Consider the following 20,117-nt stretch of genomic DNA (forward strand, 5'->3'; position numbering starts at 1 on the left):
TATGGAAGCCTTGCTCTCAGTGCACGGAATCTGTATGGTTTTATGGTTACACGAGCAACTGTGTTGCAAATTTTCTATGACAAAAGTTTTTGGTCCCACTGAGATTCGAACCTGGGTCGCTGGGGTGAAAGCCCAGAACACTAACCACTACCCTATGGAAGCCTTGCTCTCAGTGCATGGAACATGTATGGTTTTATGGTTACATGAGCAACTGTGTTGCAAATTTTCTGTGATAAAAGCTTTTGGTCCCACTGAGATTCGAACCTGGGTCGCTGGGGTGAAAGCCCAGAGCACTAACCACTACCCTATGGAAGCCTTGCTCTCAGTGCATGGAACATGTATGGTTTTATGGTTACACGAGCAACTGGGTTGCAAATTTTCTATGATAAAAGTTTTTGGTCCCACTGAGATTCGAACCTGGGTCGCTGGGGTGAAAGCCCAGAACACTAACCACTACCCTATGGAAGCCTTGCTCTCAGAGGATGGAACATGTATGGTTATATGGTTACACGAGCAACTGTGTTTTCTATGATAAAAGTTTTTGGTCCCACTGAGATTCGAACCTGGGTCGCTGGGGTGAAAGCCCAGAGCACTAACCACTACCCTATGGAAGCCTTGCTCTCAGTGCACGGAACCTGTATGGTTTTATGGAGCAGCTCACAAGCGACTAGATCAGTGAAGACTCCACAGCAGATGTCATCACAACACGTTGTGTACACGAACACCTAGCAAAGTACAATTTGAAATGAAATTTCAAACCAGCAATCTAATGTGAAATTGCAGTAGATATATTGGATAACAATATTTAGGCGTATACAGGTATACACGTTATTTAAAAACGACTATAAGTGTTATACTACGATACAAGTGTTTACCAGCTCAGTGGCCTAAGAGGAGAGTGTCCGCCCTGAGATTGGGAGGTGGTGGGTTCAAACCCCTGCCGAGTCATACCAGTGACTATAACAATGGTACCCATTTCTTCCCTGCTTGGCACTCAGTGTAAGGGGTTGAAATGGGGCCCCCCCCTGCTGCTCATGATCATTGTGCATTGCGCACCTGCATTTGAGAACTCCCCTTGAGCGCGAAAATCGTGCAACAAACACGGCGTCCGTCGTGAAAAACAGCAGGAGACGACAAACATTTGCTAGCGTGCTAGCTTACCTGAGAAACTGTACGCCGCCACGCGCTTGGTGGCACCTGCATATGATAACTCCCCTTGAGCACACCTGTCTTCAATTTACCTAAAGCCCTGACGTCACATCCGTCAATTCAAATCTTCTTCTCCTGATCATCCAACGGCGCTCGGCACACTGACGCCACCGGGTGGTCGCCTGTCATGGTGACAACTGTGGAAAGGGTTGTTTCGGACAATCCGTTGAAACTTTGAACACCGAACATGTTCGGATGGACACCCTATCAACATGACCATGATCGCCTTTATTTTGGAGCACTACAACACTACTACACATGCACAACACATACTGAGCGGGTTAGCCGTGTGTGTGTGTGCCTTGCCAAAAAACACGACCACAACATGGGGCTCTCTCTGGTCTGGCGCTGGGCCTCGGGCTATTACAGCTACGCATGGCCGAGTCCAGTCAGGGCCGCCAGCTGTTTAGCGGTCAGCGCATTGGTTCTGCTTTTGAGCCGACCTCAGAGCAGCTGTAACGTTGCTGTCCATGAAAGGAAACATGTCAAACTTTTTCAAAGTTTTTGGTCACAATCACAAGTGAATCATTTTATTTGAGTTTATAATCGAAATGAGAAGCAAAATGTGCTCATAATGAGCTTTTTATTTCAAAGCACATGTAGAAGAGCAAAGTATATTTTGCAGTAAAACAACAAAAACATTTCTTTTTTGTACAAAACACAAACGAGACCATACAAAAATACTAATATGGGATTGAATAGAAACTGTGGATGTATTTACTGGGTGCATATTACAAAATGTTATTATGACAATCTACAATAGGTTGACTTGTCTAAATACAAACATACAAACAAAAAATGTCTGTCCACTGTTGCTTTTCAAGCAGCACTTTGCAAAGAACACAGGTCTGTAATCATAGTGGATATATCTAAAACATGTACACAGTTACATTTTATTTAGTGATCTATACATTATTTATATATTTTTTATATACTATATATATAAAAAAAAGAAGGGAAAACAGCTTTGAGAGGCGATAGGACGGACTTTTACAGAGATGAAGATGTGCAACAGTGAGTGTGTGAGAGTTGAAAAGTTAAACATACCACAGGTTTTTTTTTTTTAGAACCACGACACACACACACACGAGAGGCTGTTTATTCACAGCGTATAATGCTCACACACGCATACGTTGAGTGACTGGGGTGTGTCGGAGCCCCTCCCTGCCAGCAGAATGAGCCCCAACCATCCCAACATGATGTGCCAGACTGGCTGTCAATCACACTGACCCCGCCCCCCCAACATGTATGAAGTTTTGCTTATAAAGATTTTGAGTCTATTTTAGGTTCAGCCCAAAATATTTTTTTATCATGTCGTGGTAATGTAGATGCCAGGAGGGAGGGGGGTGGGGGACACCCACATAAACGCAAGCCCCCATCCCGATTTGACCTAAATCTAAAATAAATGCAACATCCCGGTTATTAGGCCGCACTGAGCGCGCTCAGTAGAAAGCCCGACGAGCAAGGTCGGTGTGGCATTAATCGTTGCCGGATTTCCGCTTTCCCGGCGAGTGGTGATCACGGTCAATGAACTTGAACAAAAAAAAAAAAAACAGTGCTTTAAATTACATTTTTCATCCTTCCTGTTGCTCAGGAAGTTGTTGTTGCTGACGCTCCAAGGCCACAGAGACTTTAGAGAGTAAACATTGCTAGAATTCCTTCTCTCCCTTTTTGCGGGAAGTTTGTTTTTGTGTCTTCATTTCATTATTTTGTCGTTTTTATTACCTCTTTCAAGCTCCGCCTGTCGGTTTCCAATTTCTCTCGGATGTGTTGGTGAACTCCCCGCACTCGCCCCCTCCCATCCAGGATGGGAGTTCCTCAGGGAATGAATGTGAGGGGTCGGAGGTGCGCTTGTTGAGATTGCCCTTTAGCTACATTCTACTGTCCGATGGGAGGTGAGCGGCGACGCGGATGGTCGCGGGAGGACGAGGAAGAGGAGGCACGGCCGTCTTCCTCATACCATATTATGGTGGTTGTTTCTGTCGATGATGTCTGACGAGGGCAGCAGCTCCTTCTTGATGGGCGACGGAGGGGACGGGGTCGGCTTCTGCCTGGGCTTGAACAAGTCGGACACGTAGTACACCTGGCGGCAAAGAAATTATTTTAGAATAAATAACGAGAAACAAGAATGAAATATTTACAGAGGGGCTAACTTGTGAAAATCTTCCAAGTCAAATCTACAAAGTTCTCATTTGGAGCACCAGCAGGTGACTAATCCGCCAGACGGAAGTGACTTGAGTGCGGCTCACCCAAACATGAAATGGATATTTGACCTAATCCCCAATTACTCTCCACCACCGTATGACGGAAGAGCAAAGAATGGCAGAGGAGAAATCTCTTCCTGCCATCGGGATGACATCACACAGGAAATGAGGCATCGGGCGAGCAGGAAGCGTGGAAAGTAATATCGAGAAAAAACACTGAATAGTCGACTTGAGTGTTTGAGTGTTCTCTGCACTTGCTCGAACAATAAAATCCCCTTCCAATTACGCCGTGACATTCAGCGGCCGTGTCATGACCTCAGTGGGTGACCTTCGCCGGGCGGATGACATCACGCGGACAATACACACAGCTGCCTATGAAACTAAAGAGCGTCTTTGTTACATCCATTTTTGTTCGTGGTATATTGACGGTTAATCAAAATGGCAGATTATGACTGCAATTAGGGGGAGGGGCTCATAAGTCTCTTCCACCGCCCCCCACCTTTCTGTCCACGAGACGTCATGGGAAGCCATTGAGACACTTTTCCCATCGGAGGCAGCTGTGTTGACGAAACCTGGGAACTTTCACCCCTGAACCTGTCACGGTAATGAACTTATCGCCATTTCCTGTGTATGTATAGACTACTGCAAGTGCCTGTGTGTGTGTGTGTGTGTGTGTGTGTGTGTGTGTGTGTGGCCCTAACCACAATTGAAATGCCAAGGCTGACACATAAAAGGACACTACGTCACACACAGGAGGAAAATGTACAGTAAGTGTTAGTCATAAGCTTTGTCGGCGGCTATGACTCGCGATATTACGTTTTCAATATTTTCTTTTTTTTTTTCAGACTTGAATTTCATATCTTTTGAATGATTAAATAAATTGGATGAAGAAATTAAAGTCTCCGTGGGTAGTGACGCGTCACTAGACGTGTTGTGTAATTTTAAATTCAAGCAGCCTCAACTTGCCTCCTTCGCAATTGCTCAATAGCGGCGACAATGAACTCTTTAAAAAAAAAAAACGCCGCAGCTTTCTCCCCCGACAGCTGCTTCCCTGCTGGATGTGCTTCTCTCGACCTCACTTGGCCCGCGTGTTAAAAAGTAGGTCACGCCGTCTGATAGGAAGTGCCAGGTAAGCAGCTTGGGCCACTTCCTGTTTGGGATTCCGCCATCGCCATCCCACTTCCTTCTTTCGCATAAACCATTTTTGTGTGTTTCATCAAATCGCGATTAAATTCATCATCACAAAAAGTCAGTCACCATCTGTCATAAAATGAAGGGCTAGACAAGCAATGTGAATGTGTCCACACTTGCCCTGTGTGTGTGGTTTTTTTTTTTTCAATTTATTGCCGCTTGATGACGGGTTAAAGAGGTAACGGCAGCCTCGGGGCGGCAATAAAGTCAACTCCGCCCTCGTTAGTCTGGCTGCTTTCTGTTTAGGAAATCACACTTGATTGATGAAAAAATGTGTTAATTTTGCTTTTTATTTTCTTCCCTCAAATGACGTTTTATTTTTTGGTAAATAAAAGTACAGACCGAAATATACTTCAAAATGACATTTGGGAGATTTTGTCACATTGTCCAGGAGCTCAGTGAACCGCAAGCACTGCCGTCTATTATAATTGCAGCAAATTTAGCTAGCACGAGAAGATCGACCCCGTACTGGGTGGCAAAGTGTCTGCATGTGCGGTGCCAAGCTCGGTCTTGGCGCCACAACTCCTCTCTTGCGAAATTTTTATGAATCTAATCCCTACTAAGGTAGAGTTCGACTGTGTGTGTGTGTTCATAAGTCTTCTCAGAGGTAGCCGAGTTGAGCCAAGGGGCCCAGTGCGCCAAAAAAATAAAAAAAAAACCCAAACTGGAAATAATTAACAGCTTCATTCCTGTTTCAAAGGCTTATCGTCTTTCTTATTGCTCTCCTGAATTTTGGCTCAATCTCACCCTCCTCCATGATGATAATGATGATGATGAAAATCATCTTGGGACATTTATTCCCCCATTTTGCCAAGTGTAGTGACACTGACACAAAAGGAAGCGAGCTTCTCGCAACGTGTTCTTCATTATAGAGAACGACCTTCTCCTTACTTCACTGCTTGCCTGATCAATAAAATCTCCTGGCTTTAAAAACAACATGATGGTTTCCCCCCTGATATCTCATGGAATGGACTAATCCATCTCCCTCACTGCATTTACATATCATTGTAAAGATCTCAGATTTGCAAGAAAGTGGGACACTCACTATGCAGTAGGCCACCAGGGCTCCCTGCACGAAGCCCGCCAGCACGTCGGTGGGATGGTGCTTGTGGTCGGAGACGCGAGACAGCCCGGTGTAGAACGCCATCATCAGCAGGGTGAACTGCAGCAACGGGCGCAGGAGACGGGCGCCGCGCCACGTGAACCGGGACTGGAGATAGAACTGGAAGAAAGAGGAGCAAGCTGTCGCTTTGAGGAGGAATAAAAAGCAGGATTGCAGATGACAATCAATTTATTCATTTATTTATTCATTTATTTATTTTTAAAATTATGCCACTTATTTATTATTTATTTATTTTTTATTTACTCATTATTTTATTTATTTTATTTATTTTTATTTTGTACTTCTTTTGAATTCACAAGTGTGTCATGGAATTGGTACCCAATATAAATGAGACTTAGATCAAAACAGAGTTATTAACGGTACTTATAAAAAAACATACACAAGACTTTTCTTGAGAATAAATTTCTAACAGACTGTCATCATTGGCAACATGGAGGTTTCAACGGACTTTTTTTTGTTGACGCATAGCCACGGCTGCGGTCGCACGCCAGCTCATTCCGTATTCTCGCATTCTTTCTCCACGTGCACCTGCACGCACGACCCGACTCAGTCTAGACCGAATCAAAGTGGAGAAGTGCGACAGAGGAGAAGTGCAGAGCTTCACACACACTCAACTGCCCGTGACCTGGACGGGCTCCTTTCATGGCTCAATGTGCCAGCTGTAAAAACATCAGCGCAAGAGGGAGAGAAAAAAAAAAAAAAAATCGGGACCGCAGAAACGTACACACTGACGTAGAATCCTGAATTGATGCAGCTCTCGAGGACGTTCTGGGTAGTAACCCCTACTGCCGTATTCCCACACTGAAAACACTAAGTGGTAAGGTCAGATGAGGTGCCTCAGACATCCTTCACTTCCTGTTTCTCATCAAAGTGGGCAAAGCCTCCACCAAGGTCCACCCAGCCCAAAAATCCTGACGTACGCTAACAATATTTGTAGACAGCCGCAGCCGAGTGCCCCGGTAGGCGTATACCCCGAAAAACTCCCGAGCGTTTCCTCTCGGACACTCTACCATTGTTATTTCGGAAAAAGAGGAAGGGGATCCCTCCCATCCCTCCCGGTCGTGTCGGGGATTGTTTAGACTGCAGACTTCCTGTGCGGCGGTTCTCAGGTAGTCGGGGCGAGGACGAGCCGGCCGCAGCGAGCTGGCAACTCCTCGGCCGACATCCGAAACCTCTCGACTCAAAGGGCAATTTGTTGAGGGCCGATGAGAGAGGGTGAGGTTGAAAAAAAATGGTGACATGTTTTGCTCACTTTGGTCAACTCTTGTTATTTTTTTTTTATGAAGACAGTGAAACCTTTGAATTAATGGATTTGGAACCAGAACAGATTCAGGATTTTTGTTTTTGTTGTGGAATGTCCGTGTTAAAACAACCCACAAAATCTCAGAGCCTCCTCACACCTCCCTAAAAAGGTTTCCCAAACTGTCTGATCTGCAGAGAATGACAATAAATAAGACTTCCAAATTCCCACGGTGGAGTCAGACAAAAGCCACGCAGAGTCTGGCGGTTCCCAAAAGCCATCCAAGCCCATTCCCGTAACATCTTCTCCTTTTGTTGCTTTGTTTCAACCAGTCCGTTAAATGAAAACACACTTACAAGAAAAGAGGAGGAATGACGACGTGGGCTTGTTTTATACGTTCTCCCCCCCTCCCCTCCCTGTTTTCACACCGGGTTGCGAGTAAACGACATAGCTGTGGTCAGAACCGCAAATATCACGCTCATGTTGTTTCTATTTGTCCAACAAATGTTTGGCTCTTTTTACTGACGGTTCTACGAGAGGCACAACCTGCATTTTGGTATCTTATTGTGTCCTCTCCCCCGACCAGATATAAATTTGAGAGTAACTTACTGCCAAGTAGAGCATGGTGAACATGGAGAACGAAGCATGTCCAGAGAAGAAAGACTTCCTTTGGAGAAAAATATCAATAAAGTTCAGTACAGAAGTATTAGAAACAGGTGGTGATATAAATCCTACCCGCTAACCCGAACCGGGCTTCCATAGTCCAGCCAACGATTTAAACCATCAGATAACTCCACCCACCTAGCTTCCTGCACGTCGCTCTCCTTGCCGCTGCAGGTGTACTCGGTGATGTAGCCCAACGAGCAATTGATGGTGGTGAAGTCCGGCTTGCACACGTCCAGGAAGTGCGGCCTCATTCGACCCACCGACACCTTGGCGATGTCGGTGAAGGACTGGCTGATGGCGCAGCCGAAGATAAACACGCCTATCTGCGGGACGACAACACGTGTTATTAGCGGAGAACGTTACGTGGAGTCTCGGTTGAGGTCGAGGACGAACCTGTTTGTACAAAGCCGCCACGTACGGGTTTCCTACAAAGGACTTGGTCCCCTCGTGCAGCTGGTGAATCCTGTAGGTTTCGCCGATCGCAATCTACGAAAAGAACATTGGTTGATCTCGACTGGCGGAAGACTTACGAGATGCAGATGAGAGCATGCGGTATGACGTTGGACTCATGCGTGAAACACAAAGACACACACAAAGACACACACAATGAGCATGGCCTGCCTTTCCCTCAGGCAGTTTGAATATGATGGGAGATAATTAACCAACGGTTTAATGGAGATGGAGGAAGCCGAGGTGGTGGAAGTAGGAAACCCTTGAGGTGTGTTTTTAGGTGCGGTTAGCCAAAACGGACAAAGAGCGTTTTACGTACAGTTAAAAGCGCGACTGTACCAAAATCCTCGAGTCTACGGCTAATATCTCTACCATGAATGGTTTGACTTTGATGGTGTTTAAATGCTACTAATGGTCTTAGCTAGGGTGAAGGAACCCCCCCGTGTGATTGCTGCGGTCTTGACGTAGCCTAGGGCCCCATGAAAAGACTTCGTCTGTACTTGAGGCGGCTTAAAACCCCAACTACTCGTCGAGCCGCGGTGCCTGTCAATCACGTCGGCACCTCCGGGGGGGGTCTGAGTGACAGGCTGGCCGGACTCCATCTTGAAAACCACAAGGCTTCACTTTCTGACTTTGACCTGATGGTTCCAGACGTGCTAGCGACTGCGTGCTGTGTCTCATGCTAGCGCAGCGTGTGTTCGGTCTTCCAAACACACTTATGGGTAAACAAACACACATTGGTGTTTATGCTATTGTCTATAAATCGCCGGAGATAGAGCGGTCCTTAACGGTTTATTTGGACTGTAAACAGGAACATTGAGTCTTCTCACATATTTGTGTTCAGAGTTCTCCGCCAAGGACCGGGTTTATCCGGGATCCGAGGACTCGCAAGCAGCAGGGAATTCCCTGACAGCGTACACGACAGTATAGACTTAAAGGAACGCCGCCGTCGGCATGGCAGCAGACGCCACTAATGGAGCACAGCTGCGCCAGACACGTTAGCTTTGCCCACACATGCGCGTGTAACAGGCTAAAGTGTCGCGAGCGCACCGTCTCCTGGTTCTAATAAGCAGAAGAGCTGAGCTAGTGCGATATAGTGTTCGCTAGGAACTTTCGATGGGAGGTTTGTGCTGCAAAGATCATCTAGCCCGACCACGTGCCACTAATTGACACATACAAAACCACCGCATGTCGTTATAGCATGTTTCCACTAAGCCTGACACGCCCCCCTTTTTCTCCATTCCCTCTCAATAACAAATTCTGTGGAACAGGAGTCGAGGGACTGAAGACTTTACGTTAACGGGCTATCAGTAACTCAAGTAGGATAAATGGGACGTATTAAAATCTTTGGTGTTTGGCAGGCGGACACAGAAACATTGGATGGGGGATTTTTCGCTACCACCGACTCTCTTGGGGGAGCAAATTAGTTTGGATGATTCAAAGTGGATGGAGTATGATTATGGAGGTATGGAAGGAGGACATGTAAAACATAGAATGCATGATAACATACTGGCAGAGATGGGATCTTGTAAATGTCAAAAATTCATTTTAGCAGCATTAAGTCTCAAGCGGGTCTTGAGTCATTTTTCTTTAAGTCACCTGAAGGCTTATTGCAGTCTCACATGCAGTGTTATCAAATCTCTATGTCCATACTTCATCTAGTGCGGAGTCTTTAACTTGTCTCCAAGTTAAGTCTCAAGTCTTAGCTTTCGTCAAGTCATCAAAACAGTCGATACCAGTCCAAGTCACAAAGTTCCCATCACTGCCTATTGATCTACAATGGAGCTTCTATCATTTAAGTTGAGGGATATAAAAAATTAACAGAGGGTGTTGTTGAGATCGACTTACAGAGATGATGGCAATAAGAATGCCAACACCGCAAAGCATGGCATCGCTAATGGTGTCGCCCTCTTTTTGGGGGTAGCGGATGGACTCGTCCGAACAGTAAAACCCGCGCTGGTACGGCTTTATGGTGCTAGTCTCAATGATCAGGAAAGGCAGGCTAGCTACAAAACAGAGAGAGGGAGAGCAAGACAGGAAGAAGGAGACAGAGAAAGCACCAGGTCAGTGACACAGACATAAACAGGAGAAAGCACAGGGAGCGCCCTGGCACTGGGGGGCTCGATGGGATATGGCAGAAGTGGGTGGCCGGAGACCTGCCGTCAATTTTTAGAGTCAAAATGTTCTCCCGTTTCTGCCTTCCATGGTTCCCCCAATGCGGATCGGCGCGCTCCTTGTGTGGTTGGGCCACTTACAGACACCGCAGGCAGTGTCAACCCAACAGAAGTGAGCACCGAGGATGGCACGGTGCTGCTCTTGTAGGGGTACGTCAGGCTGGAGTCACCGCAGTAAAACCCCCTCTGGTACGGTCGAATAGAGGTACGGTGCAGAACAAGGCTGGGCAGCATTGCTACACACACACACAAATGGATGGATGGATGATGACACACTCATACGCATCTCCATTGCTAAGCTTCACCTGCTACTTGTAAACTTACCTGTAGCCTGAAAGGAAAACAAATTAGAAGGTTTGGATTGTCCAATCACTGTCGGACATATCAAACGCTACCATATTATACATCTCTGATTCAAAGTCATCTGGGATAGACTCCAGCTCTCCCGTAACGAGGACAAGCGTTAAAGAAAATGGATGGATGAATACCTCACATACCACAAAAGACATCAAAACCAAATCCCCCAAATCCTGGCGTGCAAACCTTGGCATTAAACGTAAGGGAATTTTAAAATGACTGCATATGAAGGCAAACAAATCCAAGCCCACCCAACTGTGGAACATTTTTACCCATGAGAGCATGTTTGGCTCTGCAAACGACTCAGAAATAGATGGAGACGAAGACACCGAGGCGTCCCGAAGACCCGCTGACATCCGACGCCAGGCACCCCTTCTCCTTCGTGTCTTTGAGATTAGGGTCAACACCAGAGGTTCCCCTCCCCCCCTTGCATGTTGCCACCTAATGAGGCTAAGAACTCGTCTCAGTGCTTGACGGGAGGGGCTGGAGATTGAGTTACAGAGGGCCTGTCCTCAAAACACACCAGTAACCATGTCTGGAGAGGAAGAAAAAAAAAACGATCCAAAGCCACTTTTGACATCTGCTCCCACTTGGGGCAGGAATGTGTTGCCTCAGGTGTCAGACTGACCACTGACTTAATGACCAAGCCACTTGTGTAGTCCGTGGCTTGCAGATGATGTTGGTGAATGGCATCTCGACTTGTTACCATAATGACACCACAGCAGGTGCAGGGATCGGACTTAGATCGGACAGTCTTGGAAACAACTCAGATTCCCTGAAACAAGTTCGGCCCACCTCTGACCAATACATCTCGTTTTAAACCTGCTTCCACAGAAACAGTCTTTAGATGAGGTCATCTATTGATGGCAAACTCCATCTGATCATCTAAAGCTCTTTAGCGTTTGGGGGCAACTGTTTATAAAGTCTCAAAGAAAAGTTGCAGTCCTTGTGTCAAAGGACGGCAGATGGTACGACCACTTGAGCAAACGGTGCACCTCCTGGAACCGGGCCCACTCGGAGCTTGTGCCAGACTTTGATGGTGACTTAGGAGAAGAAAGGCAATTGCAGGATTCTGGTGCGGATATTTATGTGAGTTGTTTAGCTTAATGCCTGAATGAACTTGGCAGCAGTGAAAACACTCGCGGGCGTTAAAGCTCAACGCAAATCCAGTTGCTAGGTAAACACTCACCACGAATTGAATCGGTCTCAAGTGTGAGGGTGGGGGGTGGGGGGAGGATTCTTATGGTAATTCTGAGGAGGCAAAAAAGGTTAGTGGTTTAGGAGTCATGAGAAACACAGCTGCACATGCTAACCATGGGAAACTCGTGAGCTGACTCAGTGAAGAGAAGTGAAAGCGAGCTTTTGATAATGAATGAAAGACTCTTGTATCGGAATGCGTCGAGATGCCAAGGTCGGTCGGCGGTGCCACCGACCAGTTTCTGAAAAGTTTTCTTTTTGTTCTCAGAGTGGGTTCAATTTGGTGACTGCCCATCTGGTTTCTTCCTCTTTCTCACGTTTTATAAACTGGTTCAGATATAAATCTTTATATGTGTCTGCAGGGAGAAGAAACATCACTTCTTGAGTGAGTGACCTTCAGAAGGCCCGCTGACCTGAAAAGATGAGGAGAACGCGGCTGTGGTCTGAGCTTTCTCTGACGGCGCCGTAATTCTTCACGGCATCGTTTGGGAAAAAAAAGTGGCGAAACACGCACGGAGTGGGTGGCTGGCCCAGTCGGGGAACAGTTCAATTAGTCTTATCAGATGCGGTCCTGCATTTCTCTCTTTAAGTTCGTGAGAGGAAACTACTTTGGACCATTTGACATGACTTGCCTCCATGGCCAAGGCAGAGATTTTTTTTTTCTTCGGCTGCTTGAAGTGTTTATATGCACAGGTCACGGCTGGGTCTTTGGGCCTGTGTGACTGCCATTCACTCAAAATCCAATCACATGCTTCCTGCTCTGAAAAAAGGAGATTACAGCATTCCCTGTTTGCTGGACTGTAGTTTGAAGTGATTTATTTTAAAATGAGTTTTCATCCTCAAAAAGTGAGAACCCCCGTCCCTACAGAACTATTCTTCCTTAACATACATGAGAAACCGTGTTTGTTGACTTTGAAAGCTCGTATGAGGCAGATGACATAGCCAAGGCCTGTTTGATTGGCTTTGGGGTTAATTTTGGTAGAGCAGATTAGCGATGCGGTTCCCTTCCAAGTCTCAAACTGTTCATCCTGCAGACACAAAGAAAACAAGAATAGGCTACACGACTGTGTTTTATCCTGTCGGTTCGGCTCAATTTGGTTGTGTGTGTAAAACCCTAAGACCCAAGTCCTTATTTCCCATTTTTAATCTCTACCTTAACAATGTGACATCATAACAGGCTTGTGTGCTGACATGCAAACAAGAAAACAACAACTTTAAATCCTCCTTCGGTCTTAGTCATAATCCAGCGTCAACTCACGGTGGTGTATCTAAGTTCCAATGTTCCATAAATAGATCGGATATAGAGAATAGAATCTCACAGAAACTTTGCCAACAATGTTCTTTAACGCCGTTCCGTTAAATCAACGGTACTTCCCAGGAGAATTGCAAATAGTCTTCCGTGGCTTATTGTTCCAATTGGATTCCGTTTGATACTAATATCCTCGTGGAGCCAGCCTTCAGCTCTGAGTAAGCGCCCTTCTGAGCCCGCTATTCACATTTTAATAGGATTTAGCGGATTTCAAGAGCAGAATTAGAACGATATATCCCGATCATCGCAAACGTGGGTTAACGTCAGCCATCGTGGGAGGGGACTCGTCTTGTCTCTCAAAACAAGACATCTGAGCTGATCCGAGAAAAAAAAAACAATTGGGTAGAAGGTTAGGTGATCCAATAACGCAATAACCTTAACAAAACAAGACTTTTATCCCGACTAAAACGCAATATGTACACAATGTGTTCTGATCGGTTACATCTAGACCCACCCCGGTCTCTTGAGGAAACCCGACGTACTTCCGCCAATTCAAAGTCTCTCTACTCTCAATGCAACATAAACTAAGTCAACAAACACTCACAAGTGGCCTCTGTGTGCAGCTATCGCATGCTGGCTATTCAATAAGTGTATACATGACAGCGTGGGACTAGGAAACTGTAAAAAGTCCGTAGGAAATCACGTGAAATTTTCGTTTCAACCATAAGTGGGTCTACTTAGCCACAGTTGTGGTTTTCAAAGTGGCATGCTATAGCTAGCGGGGTCGTACCATTTTGTTAGCCTTCACTTACAGCAAGAGTGTCAAATGTAGTTTGAAATTTTAGTATTGACACATGAAGTTTGTCTTTGAGGGCCACATAAAATGATGTGACGGGCCATATCTGGCCCCCGGGCTTTAAGTTTGACACCTATGACGTACAGTCACGATAGTTGATCATGCTAATCTGCATTTTCAGGTTAAGTCGACTCACTGAGTATGGACTTTGAGGAGTGCAAGTGAGCAGACCCCGGGCGGGAAGGCTAAAGGTGAGTTACGTGACACAGCGCAGCTTTGGAATTCCACTGTAACGTGCTTGTGTCGCTCTGTGTGGGCCCACGTGGGTGTCGAGAGTGGATGACTGTGGTCTTACTGGCGGTGTTTGGAAAGATTTCTTCCCCCGCAAACATTTCTGAGATGCTCCAAACAAACCCCAGGCCGTATTTGCACGCATTCATTGTGGTCGGCTTGCTGTATAATCAACACTCGACAATCAGGTCCTACGCTTCTTTGGCTAATTTAATGTCTATATCTTTTTTCTATGTCTATTTCAAGTGACACAAATCTTGAGTGGAGTGAAACCCAACACAAGGCTCATTTCCGAACCGTGCCGCTTGGGAAACGGAGAAGTCGGAATTGTGTCACTTGAACCATGCAGTGTAAATCCAGCCTTTGTTATCTGATGTGTGACACATGAAAAGACACAAAATGCACACACACACACTCACACAGCGCAGTGGGTCAGTAGCTCAGTGGCTGAGGTCAGCAAAGTGGTCTACAGAGTGAATCCCTATCCTGCCCCTCCCTACCGAGGGGCCGCTAGAGCAGCATGTGCTTACTCAGAGAGATTTGATTCACAGGAATAAAAACTAACATTAAAATACTGACCCCATTTCTGAAAATGTAAAACCGGCACTTCTGCCACCTATGTCATCGATCAAGTCGGCCGGGTGAAGATCCGGAGCCACTTTCAAGTGACAGCCAGAGTTTGCATATGTCCATGTACACACACATACTGCTGCTGCCTCTTTTATGAAGCATGGTGGGCCAGGCGCTCAGCTGCTTCTATAACGGGGAAATCTGAGCAGATCCCCGAGGGGGGTCGGCTCGAGCGGGGCCGCATCGGGCTTGATGCCATAATGGTATTATTACCCCAGGGGACAAAAGAGAGAGGCTCGTCTTTGAAACCTGACGCCTGTATTCAAGGCATTCCTTGCTTTTCTCATCTGCTCCTCATTACCTTGATCACGACGAGACAATGGGTGTCAAACCGGAGCCCCCGTGTGAACGATCTTCGCAACAGTTAGCTTGGACTTCTCCTTTGTATGTTAACTTGATAAGACTCAAGCAGAGGTGGCCAAAAGTACCCGTGCACTCAAAATGAAAAGCTTCAAATCAGGTCATGTGTTCTCCAATAAAGATACAAAGCTGATTAGCATCCAAGCGCTAGCCACAGCCCAGCAGATAAGCGCTACGAGACTAACAATGGGGCTCGGCGTGACAATAAACTATTGATAAATCCTGAGGTGGCCTTGAGTGCTTCTCTCTCTCTTTCATTCACTTATTCGCCCCCACCCCACTAAAATTCAGTCTGTTGGTTGTCATTAGGCCAAACAAAGGAACTCCGAGATGCATCAAAAGGCTTATTGTCCTCTGTGAAACAGTGAAAAGTCCCACCCTCCCCCTGCACCCCAAACATAGCATCTCTAAATCCACACAATACACACACACACACACACTCATAGAGAGGATTGTAGCCGGCTGCGTATAAGCGAAAGTGACAGACAAGAGAGTCCTGTGTACCAGCAGGGAGGCCCAGGCTGGGACAGCATGGTGCACCACAAGCATGCACGAGGACCGCAGCTTGCTATCTGGTGAGCGCCGCTGCAGCTAGAAGGACTAAACGTGCATAGATAGGCTGCTACTTCTCATATCGCGCAGCTTGATCGACACAAATGTCTTCATTAATCTATTTCAACCCCTCCCAAAAAGTGTTTGTACTAACGCCCCAATGCTATCGTTTAGCCCTTCGATGGCATTTCCCATTATGTGTTAGCATTAAGCTAACAGACTTTAAGGCAGATTGTGCCACTTGTATGTGTAAACTCACACAGAGTGTTTGAAATAAAAAAAAGTCTAGAAAGCTTCCCAGCCCTTATTTTTCTGTGGGAGTAACAACATTCTAAGCTCGCCAAGATCCCGCACAGGCAATTAAAAACTCAAACGCACACATACACAAACACACGGAAGTTTATAGTGAGGCGCTGAGGTGTAATTGCACACTTATCCAAATAAGCACTCGCAAGTGTGTTTACCTGAGACGACTGTAATCATAAATGGTCGTAAAGAGGATTGTTGGACAACGGGAAAAAGTGCGCTGTAAAACGTCAACTGAGACACTAGGAGCATCATCAACTTGTCGCCATGGGAACCACAAAGGACAGATGTTCTGCTCTCTTGCAGCCAGGGGCTGCATAGATGAAAACTAAATTATGAAAAAATCATATTATGAGACTGAGGCATGGGATGATGTTCCAGATTTTTTTTTCTAATTATTTGTCAAATATTTTTCTTCAGTTTCTGTGCAGCAAAATGGACTGGGAGTTGCGGACTATTGCTTCAGACTACATCTAATGACAGCTCTGCGTACTCATAAAGTCCATGGAACACACACACACAGACGCACACTCTCACACCTCTAATAGCAGCCTTTGGCAGACACACACACACTCCAGGGGTTCCATCATTTTAGTCGGGCGACACTCCAGACGGACCAGTGATGGAATACGATGCCACACGCACAATGAGCTAAACGTAAACACGCACGCCGCAAATATAAATATCACCGTCTGCATATTTCGGTTCCCGACGATCGCTGCGGCATATTTTGGTGACGTGCGTCCCGTAAATATCAAAAAAGTCGGCACGCGCTCAACTTTAAAAATAAATTGAAACGCACTCCTGTTATGTTTGTTAGCTGCAACAAGATGGCTCCTGGGTTAATTTGGAGTCATCCAAGTTGAGGTCACCAGTTCAGGTTAGAAGTCGACTTTTTGTTCCGGCAGCCAGACGTTGAACAGGATTTGTGGTACGCAAACTAGATGGAGTGACTGAGCCCCAAGCTTGGAAGCAAAGCAACCAACAAACTCCATCAAAGGTCAATCCAACCTCAAAGTGTGTCAGTGAACGTAGCTTATCAGGTTGTCGCTGGGTTCTGTCAAGCCAAGCCACTTCTCCCAAAACTCCCGCCCGCCCGCACGACCGAGCGAGACGCACAAGGCCAAACAACCCACTGGCAGTCACAGCACGCCTCTGACGACATCATCGCGTGCCCTTTGCTTCACTCCCAAAATGACACCAGATGTCACATCAAGAGCGCTTTTGGTCAGATGAAGAATTTGAGAATTTACAGGAAATATTTGCGGGGCCCGGCTCGGGATTGAAGTGGCCGACGAGCCCGAGAGGTTAAAGCTATCCGGCTTTAATGAGCGGCGCCGCGTGACTGCTTGCATTGCTACGGCGAGCTAATGGTGGAAAAGGTGGGTGGGGTGAGGGCTGTATTAGGTTAATGTCCCTGGGGAAACTCCTCGGAGCTAAAAGGCTGAACCGCACTTACTAATTTCCCCGTATATCACTCATCAAAGCGCCCAACGCCTTTTGGCCGAGGGAAACTGCGCGAGCCTCATGTTTTGATATATCAAGCAACCATCAGTCTAATGTTGACTTAGAATGTCACTCATTTGCATGCAGGCAGACGTTTCCCCCCAAAAAAATCCAATTTCCTTGGTGGAGGTAACATACTGTATATTTAAATCCTTCTATCTGACAATGCAATGTCACAACTGGCGTTCTCATTTTTGTGTAATTGCAGAGCCAAACAGAACCCCACGTCGCTCATAATAGCAAAAAGCCGACCCAAAAAAAAAAAGAACTGGACGGAAGCTTGCGATGCCAGGTTCTGAGAGTGCGTGTTTTCATCCTGCTGTGTTTATGCATCATTAGCTGCTTTGATTACCAGAAGCGAAGAAAAAAAAGTCCCTTTTTGAAGGGTGTGATTATGGGGTACCTCAGATGTTCTTTTCGCCTGAAGTTGTGTTGCTAGACATTTAAAAAAAAAAAAAAAGGGTGATTGTGTCACACTTTTCACACTGGCAGATGGTCTGCGTCAATGTATAGCGTACGCCTTTTCATTCAACTATCTGAGGCCCTTCACACACCCACATTCCTTGACCCGCACCCCACCTTTGTTTAAGCCCCGCCCCTCTCCTCCAACACCCTTCTTGTCCTACTAAAAATGGGCCAACCAATCGCCACGGGGCAGCCAGACATCATTTAACATAACAAAAGTGTGTGTTGTGATAACATTTGATTTTCTTTTCCAAACTGTTCTAACATTCTCTGAGACTCAAAATGACTTTTTGTAGCTAGAAAATGTTATCCGACTCCCCCCAAAAACAAAATAATAAAGGTGTAACCCTTGGGCTGGCATTAGAGTTAAACTCAAAGTTAATTTTGACATTATTTGACATCATTTGAGTGGGAATTAGACTACGAAATGATGTCATTTTTTTTTTTGGAACACCCTCGGGACACAAAGCATGTGTGAATGTGTGTGTGGGTTCTTCACTCTTTACAAGTCGAGGAAGTTAGTGTTGCCAGGAAATTTGTTTCATGTGCTTGGAAGCGCTCTTCTGCGTGTTTTTTCTCTTTTTTTTTTTACAAGTACAGATGAAACACTTAAAACCTCTTAGGGGGGGGAAAAAAAAACTTTGCGTGCATCTTTGACAAGGCAGTAAAAAAAAAACGTGTGGCATTTCTCAATTGCTCGTGTCACATGTTTGGCTACTACATGCCTTTTCCGTGGCGTGCTTTTTTGGCGGTGCGACTGGCACCTGCTGTTTCGGACGCAGGGTCCGGTCCTCCGCCTTGGATCCGAGAGGCATTCCCTTCGTGCCGCAACACATGCTTAAGCAATTATTAGGCACAGGGCCGCGCGCAAAGAGGGGGCGAGACGGAGTACTTTGAACAACAGGTGAAATCGAGCGTAGCTTCTGTAATTCTTCCAGCAAGAGAGGCAAAGTGAAGGCTACCGGAGATTAAAAAGTAAAAGGGCAAGCCAATAAAGCTCCTCTGATATGCATAGCAAACCTCAATCGTGATTTAACAGTGTCAAATAGACAAAAACTCAAAGTAGTAGCAGAACCAACCACGAAAACTGAAATAATTCATCAATGTTAGCATCTTTTTTTTCAAGTTGAGGGGGCATAAGAGTTGGAAGTGGGTGGGTGGTGGTGGTGGGGGGCTTAGTGCTATTTAAAGGCCGGGTCACAACACTTCAAAACATTTATGTTCAACGGAAACACATGGTGGCAAGGAAAACAAGATATACGAAATAAGTGGTCATATGTGTAAATGCGTTGACAGCAGTGAGGAGAGGAAAAAAAAACGGTCTATTATTTACAATGCATTTTTACGCTTCTGTTGCACTGGAGCTGCATGATAAGACATTACAGCACATATACTTTGAGAAACGATAAGCTTTTTGATTGACAGCCGTTACAAAGCACAAAGTGATAAATTCAATTTACTCACCAAGTAGCAGACAGAAGATGTCCAATGCAACCAGAAGCTTCCTCTTGCTATTGTCGACACCGTTGTTGTTTAACGTGGAGCTTCCTCCGTTCCTTGTCTCTTGTGCCATGGCTTTCTCATACGTATATTTTTGCATTGGACAACTCCACTATGTGTCCGCTCTGAATCCCACAGGCGCGCGCGCGCACTTGGCAAAACGGTCAGTTCTGGGGAAAAAAATAAAAAAAATAGACTGTACACTAAAATAAAAGTAAAAAAATATATAACAAAAGAAAAGAAACGTCTCAGAGAGGGGAGTATCGGGGTTTTAACGCCGACTAAAGAATGGCAGCCAAGCGCCACTTTGCATTTCTATTGAGAAATGAGGCGCACATCGACAGACGCTCGTTATATCTTCTCCTTTCCACTCCTCCTCCTCTTCCTCCCCCTGCTCTCACGCTCTCTGTCTCTCTTCAAGTTTCCCCAGCAGACTGTCCACAAGGTTCAGCCCACATGCGCCTCCATCCCAGCATGGAAAACTTTTTTCCCCCTTTCCAAGATGGATAAACCCGGAGAGTTTATACGCGTCTACTGCGCCCCTGGTGGTTACGCGCGGTATGACATGCCCACTCGAGCGCCTCAATCTGGATACATTTTTTGTTTAGTTCTCCAAGCATACTAGGTCCAAATGTTCATAACTAGCGCAAC

At 46.0% G+C, this 20,117-nt stretch overlaps 2 protein-coding genes across 4 annotated transcripts in view; one reads left to right on the plus strand and one right to left on the minus strand.

The window, feature by feature from the left end:
* Nucleotides 1-15,125, plus strand: part of bloc1s2 (biogenesis of lysosomal organelles complex-1, subunit 2) — a 53,089-nt gene extending 37,964 nt beyond the window's left edge. The window contains exon 6 of one of the 2 annotated variants that reach the window (XR_011087539.1): nt 12,174-15,125. The gene's annotated coding sequence lies outside the window, so the exon portion shown is untranslated. The remainder of the gene's footprint in view (nt 1-12,173) is intronic. The other variant, XR_011087541.1, reaches the window with a different exon arrangement.
* Nucleotides 1,774-19,879, minus strand: plpp3 (phospholipid phosphatase 3). 2 transcript variants are annotated; one of them, XM_049725533.2, is made up of 7 exons: nt 19,431-19,879; nt 9,932-10,089; nt 8,027-8,119; nt 7,769-7,956; nt 7,577-7,634; nt 5,650-5,826; nt 1,774-3,292 (listed from the first exon to the last, which is right to left on the minus strand). In XM_049725533.2, exons 1-7 carry the CDS (start codon nt 19,564-19,566, stop codon nt 3,164-3,166), a joined length of 939 nt encoding a protein of 312 aa, XP_049581490.1. In that variant the 5' UTR covers nt 19,567-19,879; the 3' UTR covers nt 1,774-3,163. The 2 variants fall into 2 exon arrangements, with proteins under 2 accessions (XP_049581490.1, XP_049581498.1); XM_049725541.2 differs by lacking the exon at nt 9,932-10,089 and adding an exon at nt 10,339-10,493 and having other exon boundaries at nt 19,431-19,878.
* Nucleotides 19,880-20,117: the final 238 nt, after the last annotated feature.

Source organism: Syngnathus scovelli, chromosome 10 (genome assembly GCF_024217435.2).
Source record: "Syngnathus scovelli strain Florida chromosome 10, RoL_Ssco_1.2, whole genome shotgun sequence".
NCBI lineage: Eukaryota > Metazoa > Chordata > Actinopteri > Syngnathiformes > Syngnathidae > Syngnathus > Syngnathus scovelli.